The 25,227-nt window shown below is 36.1% G+C and overlaps 3 protein-coding genes and 3 pseudogenes across 5 annotated transcripts; 5 read left to right on the top strand and 1 right to left on the bottom strand.

Moving 5' to 3' along the window:
* The first annotated feature begins 240 nt into the window (after positions 1 to 240).
* On the top strand, positions 241 to 1,650 carry LOC120164968 (E3 ubiquitin-protein ligase SIRP1-like). The gene is made up of 2 exons (XM_039174587.1): positions 241 to 258; positions 596 to 1,650. Exon 2 carries the CDS (start codon positions 610 to 612, stop codon positions 1,639 to 1,641), a length of 1,032 nt encoding a protein of 343 aa, XP_039030518.1. The 5' UTR covers positions 241 to 258; positions 596 to 609; the 3' UTR covers positions 1,642 to 1,650.
* Positions 1,651 to 1,718: 68 nt separating this feature from the next.
* Positions 1,719 to 5,957, bottom strand: LOC120164967 (vesicle-associated protein 2-2-like). The gene is made up of 9 exons (XM_039174586.1): positions 5,851 to 5,957; positions 5,232 to 5,312; positions 4,807 to 4,877; positions 4,591 to 4,672; positions 3,616 to 3,731; positions 3,358 to 3,540; positions 2,693 to 3,094; positions 2,352 to 2,429; positions 1,719 to 1,997 (listed from the first exon to the last, which is right to left on the bottom strand). Exons 2-9 carry the CDS (start codon positions 5,278 to 5,280, stop codon positions 1,842 to 1,844), a joined length of 1,137 nt encoding a protein of 378 aa, XP_039030517.1. The 5' UTR covers positions 5,281 to 5,312; positions 5,851 to 5,957; the 3' UTR covers positions 1,719 to 1,841.
* Positions 5,958 to 8,313: 2,356 nt separating this feature from the next.
* LOC120164965 lies at positions 8,314 to 12,035 on the top strand. Of its 3 annotated transcripts, none has more exons than XM_039174585.1 (4): positions 8,314 to 8,444; positions 9,861 to 10,658; positions 10,748 to 10,864; positions 10,951 to 12,035. In XM_039174585.1, the coding sequence occupies exons 2-4, from the start codon at positions 10,086 to 10,088 to the stop codon at positions 11,782 to 11,784; spliced, it is 1,524 nt and encodes a 507-aa protein (XP_039030516.1). In that variant the 5' UTR covers positions 8,314 to 8,444; positions 9,861 to 10,085; the 3' UTR covers positions 11,785 to 12,035. The 3 variants fall into 3 exon arrangements, with proteins under 3 accessions (XP_039030516.1, XP_039030515.1, XP_039030514.1); XM_039174584.1 differs by having other exon boundaries at positions 9,823 to 10,658; XM_039174583.1 differs by lacking the exon at positions 8,314 to 8,444 and having other exon boundaries at positions 9,818 to 10,658.
* Positions 12,036 to 12,775: 740 nt separating this feature from the next.
* LOC120164914 lies at positions 12,776 to 15,162 on the top strand (annotated as a pseudogene).
* A 1,270-nt stretch (positions 15,163 to 16,432) lies between these two features.
* Positions 16,433 to 17,944, top strand: LOC120164966 (annotated as a pseudogene).
* Positions 17,945 to 18,175: 231 nt separating this feature from the next.
* Positions 18,176 to 23,760, top strand: LOC120164964 (annotated as a pseudogene).
* The last annotated feature ends 1,467 nt before the right edge of the window (positions 23,761 to 25,227 follow it).

Here is a 25,227-nt window from a genome sequence, read left to right as displayed (position 1 = left end):
TTAGATACTATTTCAAAATGCCTAGAGTTACTCACCAAATATTTTCAACGTAAGAAAATCTATATTTAAATACTAACTGTTTTTGGACATTTAATTATTTAACCCAAAAATGATTGGTAAAATCTTTTTTGAAACTAAAAATTATTTTCTAGGAAAAAAAAAAGAGAGGACACCATTGCTTTTGTTTACCCTTTTTTAGCCCCCAGAAAATCATTTCACGATGTTCTTCGTACCATTTCCCCTTCCTCTATCTGACAGGTACAAAGAAAAGCATATTTTTTTTGTTCGTTTTAATCGTGTTTTTAGTATCTCAGTTTCTTTGTCATGTTGTTCTTTACAATGTGCAAGTTTGTAAGGATTTTGATTGTATTGTGCATCATCATGTTCCTCACATCGAAACAATTAAGTTTAATATTGTTCATAGTATATCATCTTTCCCTTTAACATGTTCTATATTCTTATAGTTCTTAGTTTTGTGAATCATTTTATTCTCTTGGCATTGCTTTTCTTGATTATGAATGAAGCTGCAATATAATTATTGGTTTTAATTGCAAATGCATTAGTCTATAGTTCCTATGTTTTTTTTGGTTTGTAGATTAGAAGTGAAAGATGGGGGAGAGGGTGGTAGTAGGTAGATACTGGTGTTACATATGTTCACAAATGGTGAATCCAACAATGGAGGCAGCGATCAAATGTCCATTTTGTGAATCTGGATTCCTTGAAGAAATCACCAGCATCAGACCTCACTCCCACAACAATGGCGGAAATGATTCAGGATCAATCAGCAGTGTTTCCATTTGGGCTCCAATCTTGCTTGGTTTGATTGGTGGTTTAGGCTCTTCCCAGTTGCGCCTCACGAGCAGGGCCCAAACCAACGATGCCGATGATCCCACGGATGACGAACTTGGAAGAGAGTTCGAATCCTTGGTTAGGAGGAGAAGAAGAGGCTCGGGTTCCGGTATTCGGATGCTTCAGGACACGAGAACCGAATCAGAGAATATTGAAAGGGGTGGTGGTTCTGACCGTGCTGGAGGCAGTCGAATGATCTTGTTCGATCTGTTCAACGACGAGGCCTTGATCGTTCAGGGTTCGTTTGGTTTCAGCAACGGACAAAGCTCAAATCCAAGGTCAGTCGTTTCCTTTAGTCATTACCTACTGGGACCTGGTTGGGATCTTCTGTTACAGTATTTGTCCGAGAATGACCTGAGTCGCCACGGAAGCCCACCGGCAAAGAAAGAAGCAGTGGAAGCAATGCCGAACGTTACCATTGATGACAATGTACAATGCTGTGTATGCTTAGAAGATATTGAGATGGGGAGCCAAGCAAAAGAGATGCCATGTAAACATAAGTTCCATGGTGAATGCATTATTCCATGGTTGGAGCTTCATAGCTCTTGCCCTGTTTGCCGGTTCCTGCTTCCTTCGGACGGCGAAAAGGTCGAAGGGAATAGCGCCGGAAACGGAAGCCGGAGTGGCGGCAGGGCGGGAAATCGAAGGAGGTACTGGATACCGATTCCATGGCCTTCTGAGGGTTTAGTGACTTTATCAGGTTCTTCTCAAACTGGTTCTTCTTCTACTTCAACTGCTTCATTGGAAGCCATGCCTGGAAACTCAAGTGGAGCTCAGACAGATGACAATTGATAATAAACATTTGTTTCATTCTTTTTCAGATGATATTATTAACTATTTTTTCAGGCCTTTCATGAAATTGCAATACGATTGTCCAATAATAAATGTCAGAATGTCAATACAAAGACAACAAAAAATAATTATGATTATTATTATCAACAAAAAGGAAAAGGAAAACAGTCACCTAATCAAACGGATTAATATCATACTGATTATTGCTGGTAAAGATCTGACATGGAAGCCTTGTTCTTTATTAATGGTGCCAAAAAGTATCCCATGTAGATGCTGATTAGTGCTACCATACAAACAAATAAAAGAGGGAATCCCACTTTAACTTCTTTTAGCTTCGCTTTTTTCCTCAATAGCGCCTGCATAATATTCACATACAAGTTCATTGTCAATAAATTTAAAGGGGTTTCTCATAATAGCTAAAACATACATTGAAGTTCGACTATAATAGATTTTTGTAGTACTCGATCCTGATTAATCGACTAATGGATCGAATATTGGTTATTATACAAAAAAGCGTACATTAACCCTGATAAACAAAGCAAAACTAAAAACTAAAACATGCATCGTTTTGATGTAATCTAATGAAAATCTATAGAATATTTGTATATGGTGGGTGATTCATAAATCCATAATCCAGAATTTTCACTTTACTAAATGATAATGATTATGTTATCCAGACTCAAATATGAAAGCACATATAGAAAACTTACTAGCTCGTCTTCTAAGATTTTTCTTTCTTGAGCTCTCAACCTCCTTTCTTCTGCAAGTTTTAAAATGGTAGCTTCAGCCTGAAAATGATGACCATTATAGGTATATGAATCGAACACATGTATTTTATATGGATATTTCAAGCAAAATGAAGAGCCTGAAGCAACAACACAAGACAACATACGCAAATAAATGATGGCAAGATTTTCAAACCTTATTTTAAACTGTGGTAACTATGTAACTTTGGCTACTAATTGTATAACTTCTTATAGATAGAAGCTTACTATAGAAAATTGTGCTTCCAAGGTTAGTAACAAATTGCCTTAGAGATAGATACACTCACCTCGCCTAGCTTAGATTCAAGGTTGGCCACGTTTGATTTCATTTCTTCTACATCTTTTGCAAACATTAGCTCCTCCATTGTCTTCAAAATTTTCCCTTCACCATCCTTCAATGGATTGGACTCTTTTTCATTCACAGAATTAAATTCCCCAGTATCAAGAACATTCTCCCTTGGCTTTGAGTCCACATCTTTCACCGGCTTTAACTCCTTGCTATTGAAATTATTCTTTGGTTTCAGCTCCGGGTCTTTAGTAAATTTTAAGTCCTCATCATTAACATCATTTTTTGGCTTCAGCTTTAAATCCTCTGCACAGAACATATCTTTCCTTGGCTTCCAGTTCACATCCTTTGTTGGCTTTAAATCTTCCAAATTTATCATATTTGATTCCTCAACCTTGGTGACCTGTTGCAGGGAAGAGAACATCAATAAAAGTGTTACTGTTAGGTATAAACTTAATCAATGGGACTTGAAGCTTGTCTTTAAACCTCACATTTGAACAAAAGTTCTATTCAAGTTCACGTTCACATTAAAAGAATATATAGATGTTCCTTTAAAAGATAATGCAATCACACATGCAAGTAATGTGTGTATACAAAGATGTAACCATGTCAGAACCGAAGTGTCTTTACTGTAAGGGCTAAAAGAACTAATAATGCATATCTAACCGTCTGCAATGGCACATGAATCCCAACTCTACTGAATTTGTGCTCTTTTGGTATCGAAGCATCGTGATCTGTTCCCTGATTCGTTGTCCCATTAATTGTTGATGATACTGGCAAATGAGGTGGGCTGACAAGAGCAACTTTAAGCTTGTGCTCTTCAATATATCTTCCACTGTCCTTGACAAACTATCAAAGAAAATGATGATCAAAAGTAACTTATTATTATCAAATAAAGCACAAGCAGAGCATAAAATCTCTTACTGTGGCAGATGTAATGTCAGCGTCAATTGTTCCAACAGGGACAACTGTGCTTTGGATTAAGAACTTATCTCTGCATATCATATCGGGAGGAGCTTCGAGCTGAGCTTGCATGGTAACTAAATAAAAAATACATAAGGGTGAGAACATATAATATGGCACAGGGAAGTAAAAAAAAATAAGGATAAAGAACACAAATTAGAAATTTCAGTACTATCTTTCAATTACAAGTTCCATCATTAGTTTTGATTCACTTGTCCTGCCACTGATGAGGCAGCACAATGGCAGATTGTTCTAAATATCAAGATTGCTGTTAGTCAAGCATTTATTTTTTGTTTGCTCGATATATTTGCATTCACAATAAATTTATCATGAATTATCACTAATAGCCAACTACAGAGACATGCACTGCATTTAAAGCACCTAAACCACTACAAAAATTTCTCTTATCGACTTATCCCATTCCTTACACTTTCCTAGATGGAAAAATCATTGAATCCTGTAGGGTCTCTTAGCCAGGAGGCCTTGTATCTACTAACACCATAGTTATGGCCATTATAAAATTAAAGGAAACCTATCTAGATTCAGGTTTGGCTCAAGCAAGTTAAGCTTGAGCTCAAGTAGCTCAGTATGCCAGATTCAAGTATTCTAATGCTTTACACAAGTGGCTGTGAAGCCTAACAAACTCAAGCACAAATAACCAAATTCGAAGTCGAGTACGGATATCAAACTCGTATTTTTAATATGTAAATGAGCTTTCATCGAACCCAATCAAGTGAGCTAGAGTAGTTTGCTTGTATCTCGAATCAAGCTGAAGCATCAAAGGTAAAACTAGATCAAGCTCAAAACTTGAGCTTCATACAGCTTGAGCTCAACTCAACTCGATTAGAGTTGTCAGTTATGCATTTAAATGCATTGTAGTTCGTTCGTTACACGCACAAACATTGAAATATACAATCCCGTACAAAAGCTCCGTACCTGTAAAATCGCATATTGATCCGGGCATAATAATGCCAACATTAGGCCGCACGCAGTATTTCTTGGGAGATGTAGTTTTAACCTGCAAAATACCATTGCTAAAATTACATTGGAATCCAATACTCTAAACTTTAAAAAAATTCCAGAACAAAGGCCATAAACTCTGTTAAAAGAAAAATAAAAAGAATGCCGAAAGCGCTGGTTCAAAGTTCAGACCTTGAAAGCAAGGTTTTGGTCAGTGTTATTCGTGAGCCTAATGGAGCAGTAGCATTGCTTCTTCAATATAACTGCATATATATATATATATATAAACCTTAAATGAGAAATAAACAATTATGCAAATCTAAACGAAAAATCATATACTATTAAATTATTTAGCCCTCAATTCTTTCACAGAAAACTCAGAACAAACTAAATACAATAGATACAAAAACAATCTTAATCTTTACTCTGTTTTCTATAAAAAAATATTAAGAGTTAGAGAAACAGGTTTAGAGGAAAAATGGTTATAAAATAAGATTGATCATTTATTCTAATAATTGGAAGAAAAATAACGACTAAAATGTGTCTTAATTTAGTTACTATTAAAAATAGTTTTATGTGAAAAAAATGAATTGGCAATCAAGTAATTATGTACTCACATTTGAATTCAAGCTCCTTTGGTTCAATCTCCAAAAGTTGTGTATTCATTTTCCTTCTTCAATTAGCATACAAAACGTAATCTGCATATCATAATTATTATCATACTAATTAGCAAAATAACGGTAAGCTAATCCCATTTTGAATTTTAGATATTGATAAAAATATTTGTTTCCATAAAAAGTCGAACGAAAATCGAGTTTTACGTGCTTTGACTCATATCAGACTTGAGGCACTCTGTTTGAATTCCAAACATCGATTACGCAACGATTACACTTCGTTGAAACTGAGGCTATAATTTTTTGAAATCAAATGTTTAAAAAAAAAACACAAGCTGTGTTTAAAATTTTGAAAGCAGAAAACCAGATAATGCTCGGCTTCCAACTCGGAGCTAAAACTAACTCCAGCTTTGAAAAAATTAGCTCAAACGAACTCGGAACTAAGTGGATCTTCAACTCAAGAGAAACGGCAGCATTGTATTTGCCTTCTTTGAAAGGGATCCGGAGATCGAAACTCGAGAAAGAATCATTCAAAACGACACCGTTTTTTCGGGTCTCCACTTGCACTGAGCATGAAATTCAGTGGGAAAGTGAGAAACAGAAGAAGAAGAAGAAATCATACCTGGTTTAACGAAAGAATCTCCGGCCAGAGATTAAGAGAGAGAGAGAGAGAAGGCGATGATCGGATTTTGGTTGTGGAAGTGATGGAAACAGAGAGACAAACAAAAAGGCTGATGAAGCGAAGTGGAAGTGAAAGTGAAAGAAGACAATCATAGAAAAGATACCAAACTCTTCTTTTCTAGAAATAATGAAATATTAAAACGCACACGCAAAAGAAAGAGCCCAGAGCGTGTACTACACAGTAAATCTATTCAAATTTGGATAATTCAAATTATTTCAAAAGTTTTACATTACGACCTTAACATACGATTAAGGAAAGACGTTATTAATTTTATTATTTTTTAATAAATTAATAAAAAATTACCTAAAATATTATTATTTCTATCGATTTTGTTATTATTAGACGTTTTATCAAGCTTGATAATATATCCGATAAAGTGCTACTTAAAATATTATTTTTTCTACCAGTTATATTACCAAATCTGGTAAAACACCCAATAATAATAAAACCAGTAAAAATAATAATGTTTCCAATAATTTTTTTCATTTTCTTAATGTTAAATACTTCTCTAAATTCTCTTCATATTAAAAACTATATACATTCATTCGCATCAAAATAATATGTTTACAATCAAATTTGAACCTAAAATTTTACTTATACTTTATTTTATAATAAATTTCTAATTATTAATCATTAGCCACTGGTTGGGATATTAAGTACACCATAAATCGACAAGACTGGGATTTTAATTAATTGAAAATTTTGATGGAACACCTTTACAACTCCTTGCATAAGCTAGCAATACGAATATAGAAATTATATAAAATAATGTGAAATATATTAAAAATAATGATTTTCGTACAAATATTGGATGTAATAGAATAAAATAATATAAACGATCATAAATCCAATAAAGGGGGCAATTTAACGTCAAAATGTTTGTCAAAAAGCCAAAGTTCCCATAGAAATGGTGAATTTGTCAATAGTGGAATTGTGATGGAGAAAAGGGAAAATAGTGCATTATGACAACGTTTATTTGGCAATTTTCTTTTTTAATGACAGGGTTATTTAATTTATTCTCAATTTTAAAGTTAAACAAATGAGAAAATAATTTTAGTAATAAAAAATGTCTTATAATATACGATTTTAACCAACTTTTTTTGGATTTATCAAAATGACCAACTAAATCGTAATGTGATCGATAATTCGCAACGTGATCTCCGGTATCGCAAATCAGTTTCTAGATTCGCAACGCGAACTTCGACCACAACCACGACCAGACCACGACCCAACCCGAGATGAGACGAGACGGACGGCGGCGGCGGCGCGCGAGAGTCTCCTTGTTCTCTATCACTCAACAAGGAAGTGGGAAAGCCAAGCCTTAAATACTATTCCCAATAGTGTTTCCAATATTATGTGGGATTGAACATTACCAACACTTGTTTCCAATACAATGTGATTATTCAGGAAACAATTAACAATCATGCACCTTAAAACAACTAAATCAACAACCAATTGCATTAGTATTATACGATTAAATATGTCATAATTAAAAGTCAATCTACAATCAATCGCGATTATTGCAATTTTAATTAAAACATTCAAAAATAATATCACTATTTAAGGCTCAATCCCACATAGTATTGGGAACAAGTGTTAGTAATGTTCAATCCCACATAGTATTAGAAACACTATTGAGAATGGTATTTAAGGCTTGGCTTTCCCACTTCCTTGTTGAGTGATAGAGAACAAGGGGACTTTCGCGCGCCGCCGTCTCGTCTCGTCTCGTCTCGGGTCGTGGTCGTGGTCGTGATAATACGTGCCTTTGACACGTCCGCGCGAATACTATATTTTTAGAGAAAATTCTTAAGAAACAAATGCAATACCACCAGTCGTTGCGATTTTGGACTATCGCAAGGAATTTGGAATAAATCGCAACGCGAACTTGGAATAAATCGCAACGCGAACTTGGAATAAATCGCAACGAGAACTTCGACTATCGCAACGAACTTGGAATAAATCGCAACGCGAACTTGGACTATCGCAACGAATTTGAAAAATCGCAATGTGAACTTCGACTATCGCAACGCGAACTTGGACTATCGCAATGCGAATATGTAAATCGCAATGCGATAGTCGAAGTTCGCGTTGCGAATCTAGAAACTGATTTGCGATACCGGAGATCGCGTTGCGAATTATCGTTCGTATTGCGATTTAGTTGATCATTTTGACAAATTCAAAAAAAGTTGGTTAAAATCATATATTATAAAGTATTTTTGGTCACTGAGGTTATTTTCTCAAAACAAAGTGGCATTTTGGTATATAACTTTAAAAGTAGTGGCAATATAGTCAATATTTGTAGCTATTTCCACATCTACAGCTCTGATATCTGAACGCATCTCGTTCGTACAAATTTTTATTTCAAATAAATGTTTATTTTTTCCTTCTGATATCTATCGTTTTTCGCTTCTCTGATCATCCACGCGGATTCAAAACCCTAATATGTTTGTTTGATCGGATTCTATGCCAGTAATCTCCGGACTGTAATTTGTTTTTGTTATTGTTTGCCTGCCGGGAAATAAGGAGGAGGCAAGGTAATGAAAATTCGAACTTTTTTCCATTCTTTTTAGAATTATGGAAACGGTTTCATTCGATTGATGGTTCTACTTCGTTTTCATGAGTTCTTTTTTGGCATTGATTTATTCGTGGAAGTTGGAATTTGACGTGGGTTAACTTTCTAGGGTTTTGTAAAAGCTTACAAATAAGTGAAAATTGTTGAATGAATAGATACACGATCGAACCGATTTGAATTTACTTTTGCATATTTTACTTTGTGTTTATTCGGATATGTGTTTGGTTTGTTTTTCACTGTTTGACCTTTTTAAAGATCTTTACTCGTATAGTTGGAACTGGAATAGATTTTTGTGCATTTTCAGGTGTTGTCTTTTGAGAATTTATCAGTACCTAGACAATGATTGAGATCTAATTAGATATATGTACATTGATTATATGCTATACCTCCTCTGGAATATTGAAGAAAACATTCAGAATGACAGAATCATGACTTGGAAATGAAATTGAGCTTGTTTAATAGATACCTGAAACTGGTGGAAGGGAAAATAATTGTTAAAATAATGTGATGGCTTTTTATTCTGTGCTGTTGTTCTTTCTTTCCTGTCTCCTGGTTATGCGATGTAAGCAGAGAGAGAGGAAGCTTAGAAATATCTATTTCCTCCATTTGAGTTTGTTCTTTGTTCTAAGTAGGAGAAAAGAAGGGAGAATTCTCTCATTTCCTGTGACATTTGCTTCATCAAGTTCGGTTTCCAACTTATACTTTACATATTTATATTGCTTTGCTTTCAAATTGATAATTAGGGTTTTCAACCGTTCAAATGTAAGAAGATGGTTAGAATTGCCATTATATGGTTCTTAATTAAAATAGATTGTAATGTATGACTGAGAAGGGGTTGTAGCTAATCAATATTGGTTTGGTTCAAGTCACAATGCAGACATAAAATTTAAAGACAGTATTAATGTGATATTCCAAGACAGTTGGAAAATGGTGGTGTCAGATATCCGCAGCCAAGTTTATCATTGAGTCACAATGCAAACAATAATATTTAAGGTGCGAATATTTGTATAGACGTATCTGGGACATAGTATCATTATGTCTGTTTTGGAGCCTATATTATAAATCACACTCCACTGGCAAGAGAGACTGCAAAGTTTCTTGCATGAATAATTCTAGTTTCCTTATTTATCTCAATAATGATGTAAAACATTAAATATACATTTGATTAAGAAGGACTTACTGTTATTTAAAATGTAAAATTTGGTTTATTCTGTGGTAGTTAATTTTCATGGAGTTTACTTTAACGGGCTTTAGGCTTGCCTAAACTGCCCCACTCTCTACCATGCACGCGTTCCTGTCTTGTTTTAGAATTTTATCTTCTTGCCTGCTAATTTGACCAGGAATACAATCGGCTTTTAACATTCTTTGCTTCCGTCAGCTATGGAGCAAGAAAATAACAAAAATGAAGCTGACACTACTGCAGACTTGGCAAGATCAGAACCATCTGAAAAGAAAAGCTCAAATTTATCGAAGGCCAAAACTGATGTTGCCAAGAAGTTCCTGAAGAAAAGAAAAGCAAATAATACTTCTGAGGTCCAGGAAAAGGAAAAAGAAGAAAAGTGTGAGCATATCAGAAGGCAGTAAAGCAATCGAAAATGATGTGATGAAGTTAAATTCAACGGAAGAAAACCAGCAAAAGGATGCTACCACGAGTGTGGAGCACGTAGAAAACAACCAGCAGATCCAAAAGAATGATGAAAATACAAGTGCATCAGATAGCAAGGAAAAGGTTACAAAATCAAATTACACTCCCAACAAACGAAGAAGTGGCGAGGAACCTGGCCTTTCAAACAAAAAATCGAAGAATGAAGAAAAGCGAGAGGGTAATAAAGGAGGGAAGCGAAATGAACATAAGGAAAAGGAAAGTATTTCAATGAAGAATAACACAAGTGACGACAAGCGAGATGGTAAGGGAACACAAGAAGAACCTAAAAAGAAAGAAAAGATTGATGGTCTAATATTTATGTGCAATGCAAAGACCAAGCCAGATTGTTTCCGATATCATGTAATGGGGGTATCAGGTGGCAAAAAAGATCTTGTTCTGGGCATTAGGCCGGGGATTAAGCTTTTTCTCTATGATTATGATCTCAAGCTTTTGTATGGGATTTATAAGGCATCCTCATCTGGTGCCATGAAGCTTGAACCGAAGGCTTTTGGTGGGGCTTTCCCTGCTCAGGTACCGTTTGTTTTAGCTGTCTTTACTTGCAACTATTCTTCATATTCATTACTTTAAGGAGATTTGTGTACCAATGACTTCTGTTTCAGGTGCGTTTCAGTGTACATGCTGATTGTTTTCCTCTGCCAGAGAGCATTTTCAAGAAAGCAATCAAGGAAAATTATGATGAAAATAACAAATTCAAAACTGAACTTACTGCTAGACAAGTAAGGAATAGTTTCCTTACCTATTAATTTGACGTTTATAGTTTCTTGCTTATTTTGGCACTAATGGCGTCTGATATTTCCCTTAGGTTCGGAACCTCACAGAACTTTTTCGACCAGTTCCAGTTCAATCAACTGCACCAGCTTTTCATTCCTCATCAAGGGTGGCAGCTCACATGATCGAGCGATCTGAAAAAAGGGAGGCTCATGATCGACCAAGGGAAGCAAGGCTTCCGTCACACAGGGAAGCTTCTCTTAGAGATTATGCATCTCATGAAAGGGTTCAGCGAATTGCACATCGAGAGTTGGCATCTACTAAGAGGGAGAATGGTCATCGCGATTTATACCTTAGTGAGAAGGAATACAGGGCTTATGGTCTTCTGGGAGAGAGAAGAAACTTGAGCCCTCAGCATCATATCGCTCCTACATTAACATCTTACCTGGGAGATCACAGAGAGCCACCTTTGCGACGACCAGATACAGTATACAGGGAACCTGTGCCTTCCCAGAGAGACACAATTCGCTCTGAACCGCTTTACTTGACTGAGAGAGAATATCAGACGTATGATTTAGGTGCTACACGAGCAATGCATCCAACAGTTTCTGCAGCAACTGCAAATACATCTGTAGCTGGTGCTTCCATCTTGGACCCCTATATTACAGATCCATATTATAGCCGTTATTCTGGTGATGCATTGGTGGATGCTTATCTACCACGTCCGAGAGAGGCTCGACTGACTGAAACAGATCTTTTGAGGAGAAGAGAAAGCAACCAAGCAGATAGATTATACGCCGCACATCCTTCTGACATTTTAGTAGATCATAGCCAGATGTATCGTCATCGAGACGGTAAGCCTGCTGCTGCTTCTACGTCAGTTTCGTCCCGGTATTCTTTTGGTGGTCCATCATTGTCTTATCGCTGAGAGTCATCGGTCACATATCGCTAACTCAAGACATGCTCTTTCGAAATTAATGATATATTTTCCTATTGTCTGCATGCATGCTGTTGAACTAAAATAAGCTACTCTGTTAAATGGTTTATCATGCATGATTAGGATATAGCAATTTGCAAGTCAGTACTTTCGGAAGCTATCTGATTGTGGTTGGATATCTCGTCGGAACCTTTTTGCCAACCTATGTAATCGGCCTTTTTGCTAATACACTGTTTTGGCCGTATTCTGTTTTCATATGCCGGCAAGGTTGGCATTATATGTATGTTCAATGCCAAGTATAAGGTACATGCTTGTTTGAGTATAACAAATTTAAAATATAATATTTAACCTTGTGCTGCATAGCCCGTCGATCAATCAAAAGCTCAATGGGTAGCCAATGGTTTCTTTTGCAAGCAAAGATTTGGAAAGTTGAATTAAATTATTTTTCATTTAGAAAAAATAGGAGATTAAGTATCATTGTTTAACATCTCGTTGAATAAAAAAAGGAATATTTGAGATTAGTAGCACTAATATCAAAATATAGAGAACCCTAAAGGTGATTTACATTTAGATGAAATTTAATTTATTTAATTTTAAAATTACATAAATTTTAATTTAATTTTATAACCAATAATTTTTAAATTAATGAATTAATAATAAACCTCAACCTTAACACCATCAACGGTATTATTATAGCTCGACAGAGAGAAAAGGAAAAACGAAAATCGGCACCACAACACGCAACAAATAATGCTTGAAAATGGTACTGAATTTTTAAAAGAAGGGGATTACAGTCAATTTGAGCTTTTGAGAAAAGACCTTGGGATTGTACTTTTAGAGGGATTAATTTGAACTGCTTAATTGATCTATTTAATGTTAGTGAGAGTAAATTTAAACAATATATAATTGATATATTTTGCCTAACATAATTATATAAAACATAGGGATTAAACTCAAATTGGGTTCATTTAACTTGAGATCCCATTTTCAACTTCCAAAAGTCAACGTTCTCCTCAAAATCAAGCAAAGCAAATGGCGCCTTCTTCAACCCTCCTCCTCCTCCATTGGCTCTCGCCTCACTTCCTTCAAAGACATTCTTCTTTGCTCCTGCAACTTTAGCTCTCGTTTCCGCACTTTCCATTCTCTTTTACATCTTCTTCACAACTTCAACTCTCTTCATTTCCCATCAACACGAACACAAGCTTCACTTAAAACGAACGTATGTATCTTCTCAAGCTTCTCCATTGACTCCGAATCTTCCCTCAAATGGTTTTAAAAATGGGAGCTTTCACTTGTCAGCAAAGTCTCCATCCAATGCTTTTGGCGTTGGTGATGGGAATAAAGATGGGACTGTGAGTCGAGTGTCTTCAAGATCTCATTTTGGACCGAAGGGTATGTTGATTTTGAGATATTTGATACTGGGTATTTGTTGGTTCTTCCTTTTGTTTTGTTTTTCTCTCCGTGTCTTGCTTCTCTGGTTTTTTTCATTTGAGCTTCGAATTTTCAACTTTGGTCTCTGTGTGAGTTTGGCTCGAGTTTTCACCTAGTGTTTGTGAATATGCTATCGGTTCATGTTGAACTTCAAAGAAATTAAATTACTTTAAATAACCATAATGATCCTTCGGCTAACACACATTAAAAATACTATAAATGCTTCGACTAAGATTAAAAAAGAGTTAGAACCTTAGATACTTCATATCCCAATTTCTATCTTCATTTTTTATAATAACCTACTTTCTTCTTTATTCAAATATTGATTAACGCTCATTTTTTATCGACTGCACATTTTTATGATTCCATTCAAATTAGAAGAGAGAAACAATTAAAACTGACAAGATAAACTTGTCGTAGTCAACACCAGGCACGAGTTTTGTTTAAATTTATTTGGCTTTCAATGTCTACAAGGTAAATTAGAAGTTTTGGGGAAAAAGGAAATCATTCTTGAGTGTAAGGGATTGTTTGTTTACTTCAGAATGATTAAGTGCTGAATGATTTAGAGGTTCTGGATGAATTAGCTCTGAATTTGAATGAATTAGCTGAATGGTTCAGCATTCAACACTGAATGATTCTATTAAGAGGTAAACAAACAGCCCCTAAAACTTTAAATCTTGTGTAAGTATTTGATTGATTAGTTGAAGGTGATGCCAATTTGTTTACCAGCTTAATCTAGAAACTTGAATGTTTTGCTGCTAGAACTGCAAATTCATGGTTTTTATGGTTCAGGAAGCAACGTCGATGTCTTCCATGACGGAGATATCTTCCTGGAGGACTATCGAGAGATGAATCGGAGCTTCAAGATATACGTTTATCCTCACAGGCGAAAAGATCCCTTTGCGCATGTATTCTTGCCTGTGGATTTCGAACCCGAGGGCAATTACGCTAGTGAAAGTTACTTCAAAAAGGCTCTAATGAAGAGCTATTTCGTAACCAAAGATTCGAGCAAGGCGGATCTTTTCTTTTTGCCTTTCTCGATCGCAAGGCTGAGGCATGATGCTAGAGTTCGTACAGGAGGTATTCAAAGTTTTATCCGAGATTACATCTCCAACATTAGTAGAAACTACCCTTACTGGAATCGCACAGGCTGAGCCAATCATTTTTACGTTGCTTGTCACTCCATCGGTCGATCGGCGATGGCTAAAGCCATGGCAGTAAAGCTTAATGCCATACAGATTGTGTGTTCTTCGAGCTATTTCATTTCCAGATACGTTGCTCATAAGGATGCATCTATACCTCAAGTATGGCCGAGAACCGGAGATCCCCCTAATCAAGCCACATGCAAAAGGTCAAAACACTCACTTCCTTGATATGTAAGACATCATAGTTGTTGAAGTTTTTGGTATTGTTGTTAAAGGTACTTAACCCTGTTTTACAGGAACAAACTGGCGTTTTTCGCCAGAGCGATCTTCGCCGGAGCGATCAACTCCCCTGTGCGCGAAAAGCTTCTGGAGTTCTGGAGAAAATATTCCGTGATCTTTGCTCATCGGTCGGTTTAAAACACCGTATGCCGACGAGCTGCTCGGCAGCAAGTTCTGTCTCCATGTAAAAGGCTTTGAAGTCAACACAGCTCGAATAGCAGATTCATTGTATTATGGTTGTGTCCCGATCATAATCGCCAACTACTATGATCTCCCATTTGCCGATGTACTGAACTGGAAGAGCTTCTCGATTGCTGTCGCAACTGCCGATATCCCGTCCCTTAAGAAAATCCTTCAAGGGATAACTTCCGACGAGTACTCGACGTTACGACGCAATGTACTGAAGGTACGTAAACATTTCCAGTGGCATGTTCCTCCTACTGATCTTGATGCATTTTTAATGGTGATGTATGAACTGTGGCACAAACGAAGTTCTACTCGAATAAATAAATGACTAATTGATTGTATTTGCCAATTCTTTTTCAATGATTTGCTTTCCCAAGCAAACATCATCGATTGATGTATATAATCTCCATTGTTATGAAGTTCTATTCTCTATAAGAAATGCTAAACTTATTATTATGACAAATAACGTGTTTTAGTATCTAAATTATCAATTTTGATTTATTTTAGCAGTTGAACTTTTAACTTTTTTCAAAGTTTAACGTTAAATTTTGAATGTGTGTATTAAAATGAAACAAAAATTAAACATTAAGTATGATTTTTAGTTTCTACTAAATTGATTAATACATAAATTTAAATATAAAAATTGATTAACAAAAACTATTCGAATCGTTGATAAAATATTATATATCTGATTAATAAATAAAATAAATTGATTTATATATAAAAAGTTGGTATAAAATTACAGAAAATAGAAAACCATATGCTATGATTTATCCTCTTGTAGACATTATAACATCGGACATTATGAAGCATATTTTCATAATGCTTGGACGCGAATGGATTGAAAACAAAAGTTGGGCAAAGAAATAAAATTAAACTAAAATGGTATTGAAATGGATTTGATGAATCCGTCTTCAAATTCAATTATTTCCTTTTTGGTTGGGGGATGATGGCTCTTAATCCATGATATTTAAAAAATAGGGTAAAATACACAAATGGGCCCCGACTATGGGTATTGTTTTAGTACGTCCCTTGACTATTAAAGTTACAAAATGATTCTCCAATTACATAATGTTGTTTTTTTAATCAATCTACTATTAAAAGTTATAAAATAGTCATCCAATTATTCATTATGTTCTAATCTCGTCATTTTTATTTTAAAATTGACGGTGTTCTAAGTTTAACGTTAACTTACTGACTGTGATATGATAAAATTTGATCATAGAATCTCAAACGACTATCATATCTCGATCGTCATGTTAACGTCCGACTTAGAAAACTGTCATTTTTTAACATAAAAGGACGAGTTTGAAATATAATGAATAGTTAGTTGACCATTTTATAACTTTTAATAATTGATGAACTTAATAAAGTATATTATAATCGGGATCATTTACACGTACTGTACCCTAAAATAATAATAAATCAATAGTGCGAGTTTAAATACTATTTAATGAATTAAATGTCCATTAGCATCGTCATAAACCCACATTCTTCTCCTTTGAACGAATGTAGCTATCTATCAATTAACCTAAACTAAATCATCAAACGAACTTATAAATAACTAAATTAATTCATTCAAAAAATATTCATTCTCTTTCCATCTCAATGGGGAAGAAATCATCTTCATTGGTTTACCAGATCTTCCAGCACCGATTCCCAGCAACATTCAAAGGTTTCTTCTATTTTTTACCCATAAGCTTAGCCTTAACCACACTTCTCATTTTCATCTACATTTCCACTACTGCAAGTGTCACTAAAAGCCATGCACAAGCCACTCTTTACCTTCTTCCACTTCTTCACCGAGTATCGATCAAACCAGTAATGTCCCAGTGGTTTCATTTGGAGATAATGAGAACGACAATGATAATCTGTTTGCAGATCCTTCCAGAATCGATCGTCTGTCAAGGGCTAATCAATGGCTTCTGGGGAACCTTTTCGGCTTAAGTAATGGGAATTACACAAACAACAAAGAAGCGTACAATGATGGTGATCTCTTCTTACAAGACTACAAACAGATTAACAAAAGCTTGAAGATTTTCGTGTATCCTCACAGCAAAGATGATCCTTTTGCAAATGTGTTGTTGCCTCCTGATTCTGATCCAAAAGGAAACTATGCAAGCGAGCTTATGTTCAAGAAAGCTTTGATGAAATCCCATTTCGTCACTAAAGATCCCAACGAGGCTCATCTCTTCTACATGCCTTTCTCGATTTCTCCGATGAGGACCGATCCACGGATCGACGTTCACGGGATCCCGGTTTTCGTGAAGAATTATATCTCGAATATTACTCAGAAGTATCCTTACTGGAATCGGACCGGCGGAGCCGATCATTTCTATGTCGCTTGTCATTCTATAGGGAAGATTGCGTTCAGTAACGTTCGTGGCGAGACTCAATGTTATTCAACTCGTTTGCTCTTCGACCTATTTTCCTTCGGCTTATCTTCCTCACAAGGATGCTTCTATGCCTCAAGTTTGGCCTCGACAAGGCGACCCTCCTAACCTTGTTACGTCGCAAAGGTGAGTACGATCAATAAAATGTTCATTTATTAAATATATCGATCAAATTTGATTCATTCAATTAACTATATTTTCAGGAAGAGGCTTGCATTTTTCGCCGGAGCAGTGAACTCTCCCGTACGTACAGCTCTTCTCAAGGTGTGGGGCAACGACACCGAAATCTTCGTGCACTTCGGCCGCCTCCAAACTCCGTACTCCGAACAACTCCTCGGCAGCAAGTTTTGCATCCATGTCAAAGGCTTCGAAGTAAACACGGCACGCATCGCGGACGCGCTATACTACGGTTGCATCCCTATAATCTTGGCCAACCATTACGACCTCCCGTTCACGGATATATTGAACTGGAAAAGTTTCTCGGTCGTGGTTCACCATGTCGATATTCCGGTGATGAAGAAAATACTTCAAGGAATAAGCAACGAAGAGTATGGCATGTTGAGGAGCAATGTGCTGAGAGTTCGTAAACATTTCCAATGGAATGTTCCGCCCATTGATTTTGATGCATTTTATATGTCCATGTATGAGCTATGGAAACGTCGTAGTGTTGTGAGGGTTAGGTTAACCCCTTCCGTGGAATTTATGTAAGAGTTTTATCTTTTTCAACTTATCAACCCGGAATTGTATTTTCTTCCTTGAAAAAGCTATTTTAAATATATTATTTTAAAGTCATTTGTATCTTTTTCAACTTTATTTAATGAAAACTTTAAAGTCGGATCCGATTTTAGTCCGCCCCGGTCCATAGAGAGTTTATCTGCTTGAGCCAGCCCAATATTTGAGCAAACTGTTAACAGTATTAGCTGTGTAAACGTCAATCGAGTGTTAGCTAAGTGAGAGAGCGTGATATTTTAGTTTCAGTCACACACGAATTCATGGATTTACAATGAATGTTCTCCATCTTGTTTGAAACAGTTAATCTGTTTTCTCTTAACCCTTCTTCTTCTTCTTCTTCTCGATTCTCTGTTAAAATTACTTGCATATTTCTCTGTTTGCGTTTTTCTGGGATTCTTTTCGTTTTGTGATTGCATCGGAGGGCGTTTTAAAGTTGTGTTGAGTCCTTTGCTTTCAATCCAGATTTGAACTCTACCTACTTCTCAATTCCCTGTTTTCCAGCCATATAAATCTAGGGGGGGGGGAAGAAAAAGAAGGATTTGAATCTTTGATTCAAATCTGGGTTCTTTATGTTCTTTACTGGTTTCCAAGGTCTGGGTTTCTTCACTGGGGGCTTGTTACAACTTTCCAGGTAAAAGAAAAAGGGAAAATCTTTTTCATTATGTTTATTTTACATTGATATGTTTTAATGCAATTATTGGAATTTTGATATACATTGTTTTTTGGACTGTAGGGAGAATTGAGTGTTAACTAACTTCTTTAATGAGTTAAGATGGCGGTAAATTCTAAGCTAAAATGGGTTGCATTATTTGTATTGGCTTTATCTTTGGCATCGTTGGTTGCCCATCTTTCAATGACAAAGTTTTCAAGTATGAATTTAGCCCAGAATAACCCAAACGAAGCTTTAATCCATGCTTTTCCTAATATTGGATCGCCAGTAAGTTTTTTTTTCGGATTCTGATAACAAATGCTTTATTTTCATCTGTTTGCATGTGTAATTTTCTAATTTGATGATGCTTTTGTATTCTTTTAAGCTGGAGTTTAAAAGAAATAAGAGGCTATGGGGTGATGTGAGGTCTTTGGAGTCTTTGCAACCATATGCAAACCCCAGAAGCAGCTATCCTGGTAAAGGGTTTTGCTTAAACTACTTCATTTTGTATTTTATGCTTCTATACTGCCAAAAAACTTAAAGTGAGTGTCGGGAATGGGTATATGTTCGAGATGCATACGTTTGATTTTCCATATTTTTTCATGTATTTGATATGTCCTTGAAGGGTCATATCTTGGTGCTATAACCGAAAATATGTTGGGCATGGTTGTCATGCTTTGGAAAAATAGGGAGTCGGTGCAGCACCATAGACTTAATGTGCCGATGTATTATATTTAGAAGGTTACTGAATTGATATGATTTTTATGCCGAAATTTTGATGAATTTATCTTGTTCTCTAGGTGATCATAACAGTTCAACTTGAACTCACACCATTTTTTGAATTGAATCCGGTTAATATTTTAAGCTTTCTTAGCTATGATATTTCCCTTGTTAATACCGGAATAAAAACTTGTGATCAAAAGATGGAAAGTTGATTATATGTGCAGTTTAAAATTTTTACAGCACCATTAATTCTTGAAATAGCATCGATAGATTCCAATGCATAATCTCGTGTTGATAACTCTTAATAGGTTTTCTAGAAGGGAAGAAAGAATGGTTGAGATCTCTATGATACCTGCAATGCAGTCTGAAAAGAACTATTCGGGAAGAAGGCAAGTGTGTTCTTGATTACTAAATGATCTTATCTGAACTGCAGTATTCTTTTTACTTCCAATTGAACAAAACCACTGTGTGTTTTGCTGTGTCATTGTTTGATAATTGACTAGCTTCAGAATAATTCTTTTAGTTGGTTAATTAGTAAATAATCACCTCTCTTTTTAACAGCTCCGGATGAAAATAGTAACGGTTTCATATATGCAAAAATATTTGGTGGATTCGAGAAGATAAGATCTTCGGTATGACCTGCTAGATGCATTAAAGTGTCTTTTTACTATTCCTTATCGGCTGTTCATAACATTTTTGTTAAATTTCTAGATCAGTGATCTTGTCACCATATTCAGGCTTCTAAATGCTACTCTTGTAATTCCTGAGATACAAAAAAGTACCCGTTCAAAAGGCATCAGGTATAGTTGCTTAATGTAATTGTTTTAAATTCGTTTTCAAGCCCTATATAATTTATTCTCACCTGTTTCATTTTTGCACAGTTACAAATTCAAGAGTTTTAACTATATTTATGACGAGGAGGAGTTCATTCTATCACTTAAAAAAGACGTGAAAATTGTAAAAACCCTGCCCGAGCATTTGAAGGCTGCAAGGAAAAGGAGCAAGTTGCCTATTTTCAAGCCACGAAATTCTGCTTCTCCAAATTTATATGTCAAAGAAGTTTTGCCAAAATTGAAGAAAGCAAAGGTTGTCGGCTTGATTATCACAGATGGACGGTGCCTGCAGGTAGTTCTTAGTCTCTTGTAATTGTACATTACAAATTTATCATAGCTGCGCCAAGATCGAAAAAGTTTGAAGTTCAAGTCTTTTTCCAAGATTTCTCCAAATACATTCTCTAACTGCAAAAAATGCTTTCAGAACTGATTTCTTGTTCAGATGAACCTATTTGTTTCTCTCTAAATTCAAGGGGATTGGTTCTTACTTCTTTGGCCCTTATTAGTTTAACTCATTAGTTTATACCTATCTCTAAACCATACATGCATGTTGAAACATCTCCATTGTATCATTGTTTTATGAATACATCTTTGTTTCTAGGGGAATGAAGATTGACTTTTCTTTCTTCTGATATTTTCAAGGTAATTTTGGTTGGAGAGCTGCTTGTCAATGTCAGGCGGTAGCTTGCTGTTGCAGTATACTTTCTCCATGCTAAAAACTTCTTTCATTAAAATGTCTTTCTGGAACTTTTATAATTTCTGGGGGTTGCTTTTGGTGAATTAAACCGAGCCTTAGTGAAATTTTTTTACTGTTTCTTGTGAATGCGGACTTTCTAAATTGAAGACAAAACTATAAGATCAAATCTTAAAGCAGTAACCATATGTCTTTCAGTCTATTCTTCCACCTAGTATGTCCGAGTTTCAGAGGCTTAGATGCAGGATTGGATTTCATGCACTCCAGTTTCGACCTGAAATTCAGATCCTTGGCCTCCGGATTTTGGAGAGGTATAATTTCCATTTGCCTTTCCCAGTAAATGAAAGTAATGCAATGCACTATCAAGATTTATCCAATTCTTTGTGCTACATATCTTCTCCTTGTTAATGCATCTGCAACTATACTTCACATGAGTATCATTTGATATGCCTACACTTGATGAACCGGAGCTTTCTAATATTCCTTTAGGCTTCGAGCATCGGGACAACCATTCCTAGCGTATCATCCAGGTTTAGTAAGAGACACCTTGGCATATCATGGTTGTGCTGAACTTCACCAGGTCAGCTGTTTATGTCTACCCTAAGTTTCATCCTTTTTTTACTGCCGCATATAATTTTCCCCCTAAAGTCTAACAAAGTCAACTTTTGACATTCTTGTGGAGTATTTTGCAAATTTAACTGAAGAAAACTAAAGGACTTCCATTGTCACCAGTTCTGTGTAATTTTCCTTTGCTTCATAGGTATTTGATGCTTATCGTAGGATGTTCATACAGAACTTATACTATACCGACGGGCACAGTTGATCAAGCAAGGGATTATTAATGATGAACTAAGAGTTGACTAACACATGCGAAGAGAAAATGGTTCATGCCCTCTTATGCCTGAAGAGGTATGTTACAAATAGAATCCTCAGTTGCAAACCAGGGTCACGCTCTCTGGGCGCATTTTATGTACAATTCCTTGATAATCCAACAATTTGCTTGTTTCTTTCCTTGTTGCATGTTCGGTTGATTGAAATTTACACATCAAAGTTTATATGTCCTAATTTGAGATTTTACAATTTTTTTACTTCTAATATGGTGTTGGAATGATGAATACAATGGAGAGAAAGGAGGGTTGAAATAGTTGGGAAACAGAGTGAGAATACCAGAGGGGTAGAAATAAAATACGACATTGATACGGAAATCTTAGTCGAATCCACTGATCCAATGCCGTTGTAACATTAAAGTAGAGTACTTGTGGTTAAATAACACATTACCTTAATGTAAATGCAAAATCCAATCTAGCTCTTTTAAATATATGACCTAATAAGCACTTAAAGTTACTCTTCAAGAAGACATAAGGATGTTTGAATGACTACAGTAATGGACCGTTGTGCTTCTCTTATATTAGTTTATTCCCCAATTTTGTAGGTCGGGCTTCTTCTTCGTGCGATGGCCTATCCCTCTCAAACAATTATATACCTGGCAGGATCAGAAACTTTTGGTGGTCAACGTCTTCTGATCCCTCTACGTGCTTTGTTTCCGAACCTAGTAGATCGCACTACGTTGTGCAGCGAGACAGAGTTGCTGGACTTAGTCAGTCCCGAAGCTCCTCTTCTTGCTGATAATATTTTTCGACCAGCTCTTCAAAAAAGTGAGCAGCAAGTTATAGATGAGTGGAAAAAGGCTGGTCCACGGCCCCGTCCTCTTCCTCCACCTCCTGATAGGCCCATATACCAACATGAGAAAGAAGGTTGGTATGCTTGGATTACAGAGACCGACAAAGAACCTGACCCTTCACCTATGGATCTTAGGAAGCAAGCTCACAGGTTAATTTGGGATGCTCTCGATTATATGGTCTCTGTGGAAGCGCATGCATTTATTCCTGGTTTTAACAATGATGGTAGTGGATGGCCAGATTTCTCAGGCTTGGTTATAGGACAGAGATTATATGAGAGAGCTTCTTCTAGGACTTACCGACCGGACAAGTTCGTATGCAGAAATCGATTTCGTTTTATATAAAACTTTATGAGCTATTCAACCTTTTTCTCTGTAATCGTGTTTTGTTTCACTTCTGTTTTATTTCTTCAAACAGGAAAAAAATTGCTACACTTTTCAACATTATGCGTGACGATATGTACCATCCGAAGCGTAACTGGACGCTGTCGGTTAAGGAACATCTCAACAGAAGTTTGAGTGAAGACGGCCTCATCTGGCAATCACTGTTGTCGAAGCCAAAATCTTTTCTATCACATCCACTTCCCGAATGCTCTTGTAGGATCCCATCCGTTGAGATTCCAAAACAAATAAAAGGCAAAGATGGCAGGATTCTTTATGGAGGTGAAGAGCAGTGCCCCAAATGGATGCATTCAGCTAGGGCCGGAGGCGCTATAGACAATGACAAGGAATCAGCAGAAGACAATGAAGATGCAGTCGAACAGCTAGAATCCGATGTAACTGATGTCACAAGTTGCTTAACATCACTGATTGATCACGACGAAGAATGGGATCCTAATGACTAACTGGACTCTCTACAGATTATACAATCTCCTCTCAACCAAATTCGATTTCCGGTGAGTTATGGAATGAAATTCTTTTTTCCGGCACAAGGGTAGCCATTCTTTTACTTAACAGCTTTTGAGATAAACAAGTAGTCAATGACTTTCGTCTTTATTGGCAGTGACAAAGAAAACCAGAGTTATTTTTATATTGGCTCATACCATCACGATTGAAAGAATTACAGCCTTTGCATAAAAATGCCTTTTAGTTATCACCATGGAAGAGAAGCTCAAACTCGGTGCTGTTAAATGTGTGTAAATTTGCGTAGAGAAAGGATTCCAATGACAGTTTTGTAGAGACAATTCTTTTATCACGTTATTAGTTTGATTGTTTTTTTTCTTTGCTCTGTAGGGTGGAATTTATTAGATACATATGCCATACGATGCAACACTTATTTCCCTCATAAAATTTTAACCATTTTTTTTTCTATTTTCCAAATTCTTTTTCCTTTTAATAGCGCTGTCTTATCACCATTTCTGTCTTCAAAAACAGATCTTATTGCATCTGTCCATTTCAGCAGAGTGTAATACATGATACATTATACATAGCTGTGAGCTTAAGGTACACGATTTCTATATCAACGTTTATTATAGGTGTTTTGATCTGCGATGTTGTTAAGGGAGACGAAGAGAAAGAGAAGAAGGATAAAGATCATGAAGAAGGCAAAGAAGGTGAGAGAGAGAAAAAATGTAAAAATCCTATCAAGCATGAGGAAAAAGAGGAGAACATGGAGACAAAGATAAAAATGTTTATGGAGATAAAGAGAAAGAGAAGAAGAACGATAAAAAAGGAAGGAAAAGAAAAAAAGAAGGATAAAGAGTCGAAGGTGGAGCAGGAAAAACCGAAGAGAATAAGAACAAGAAAACGAGGAAGCATTCTCATTTGTCTTCCTCAGATTCTTCTTCCTCATCTTCCTCAGATTCGTCAACTTCATCTTCTTCTGATTCGGATTCAGATTCAAGAAAGAAAAAGAAAGAGAGGAAGAAAAAAGTGACAGATCACAACTCGAAAAAAGGGAAGAAAAACGACGAGACAAAGGAAAAGAAGAAAAAGGATAAAGATCATAAAGAAGACAGAATGATAGGGGAAGAGAAAATGCAAAGACCCTGTCAAGCTAAAACGAATGCTAGAGAGAACTAATAACAGGATAGAAACCCTTATCGCAAGAAAGGCCAACATCGAAAGGATGATGAAAGAAGCCAAGCAGTAGCAGCAGATAAGTGAAGCCATAGCTACCCGTGAAGTTGCAGTCGCAGTCGAGAAGCAGATCCACCAAGCTGCTTCTCCCACAGAGTAGCAAGTCACTGAAACCGGACCGTAAGTACGATACACTCCACCTCCAGAATACCAATATGCCAGACATTTTGCATTTTGAATTTTCTTCACGAAACAGAGAGCGATGAATCCATGTATACATACATATATAATATGCATTGATGTGAAAAAATATAGCAAAAAAATTGCAGGAAAAGATTCGTAGTAGTCCAAATTACTTGAACAAGAAAATAATAAGGTTTTGAAGTTGAAATATTTTACAATTGTTATTATGCAAGTGCTCTGTCTGGCCAATGAATATAACATATGATCCTCCAAATAAGTGAACAAAAAACTTATAAATAATTGAGCATATGCAACACTAATCCTGAGTCCACTTTAGAACAGTCAATACCTGTATTGGCAGTTCATTGCAAACCACAACACATGCTTTTGGGGCAATAAATAACTGGCTCACTAAGTTCTGCAAGCCACATCCAACACTCATCTCGAGTCCGGATTAGAGCAACAATACCTGCGTTATAAGTTTGGGGG

Source organism: Hibiscus syriacus, unplaced genomic scaffold (genome assembly GCF_006381635.1).
Source record: "Hibiscus syriacus cultivar Baekdansim isolate YM2019G1 unplaced genomic scaffold, ASM638163v2 tig00111558_pilon, whole genome shotgun sequence".
Lineage (NCBI taxonomy): Eukaryota > Viridiplantae > Streptophyta > Magnoliopsida > Malvales > Malvaceae > Hibiscus > Hibiscus syriacus.
Note: the sequence above shows the minus strand (reverse complement) of the source record. Positions and strands in the feature narration are given on the sequence as shown.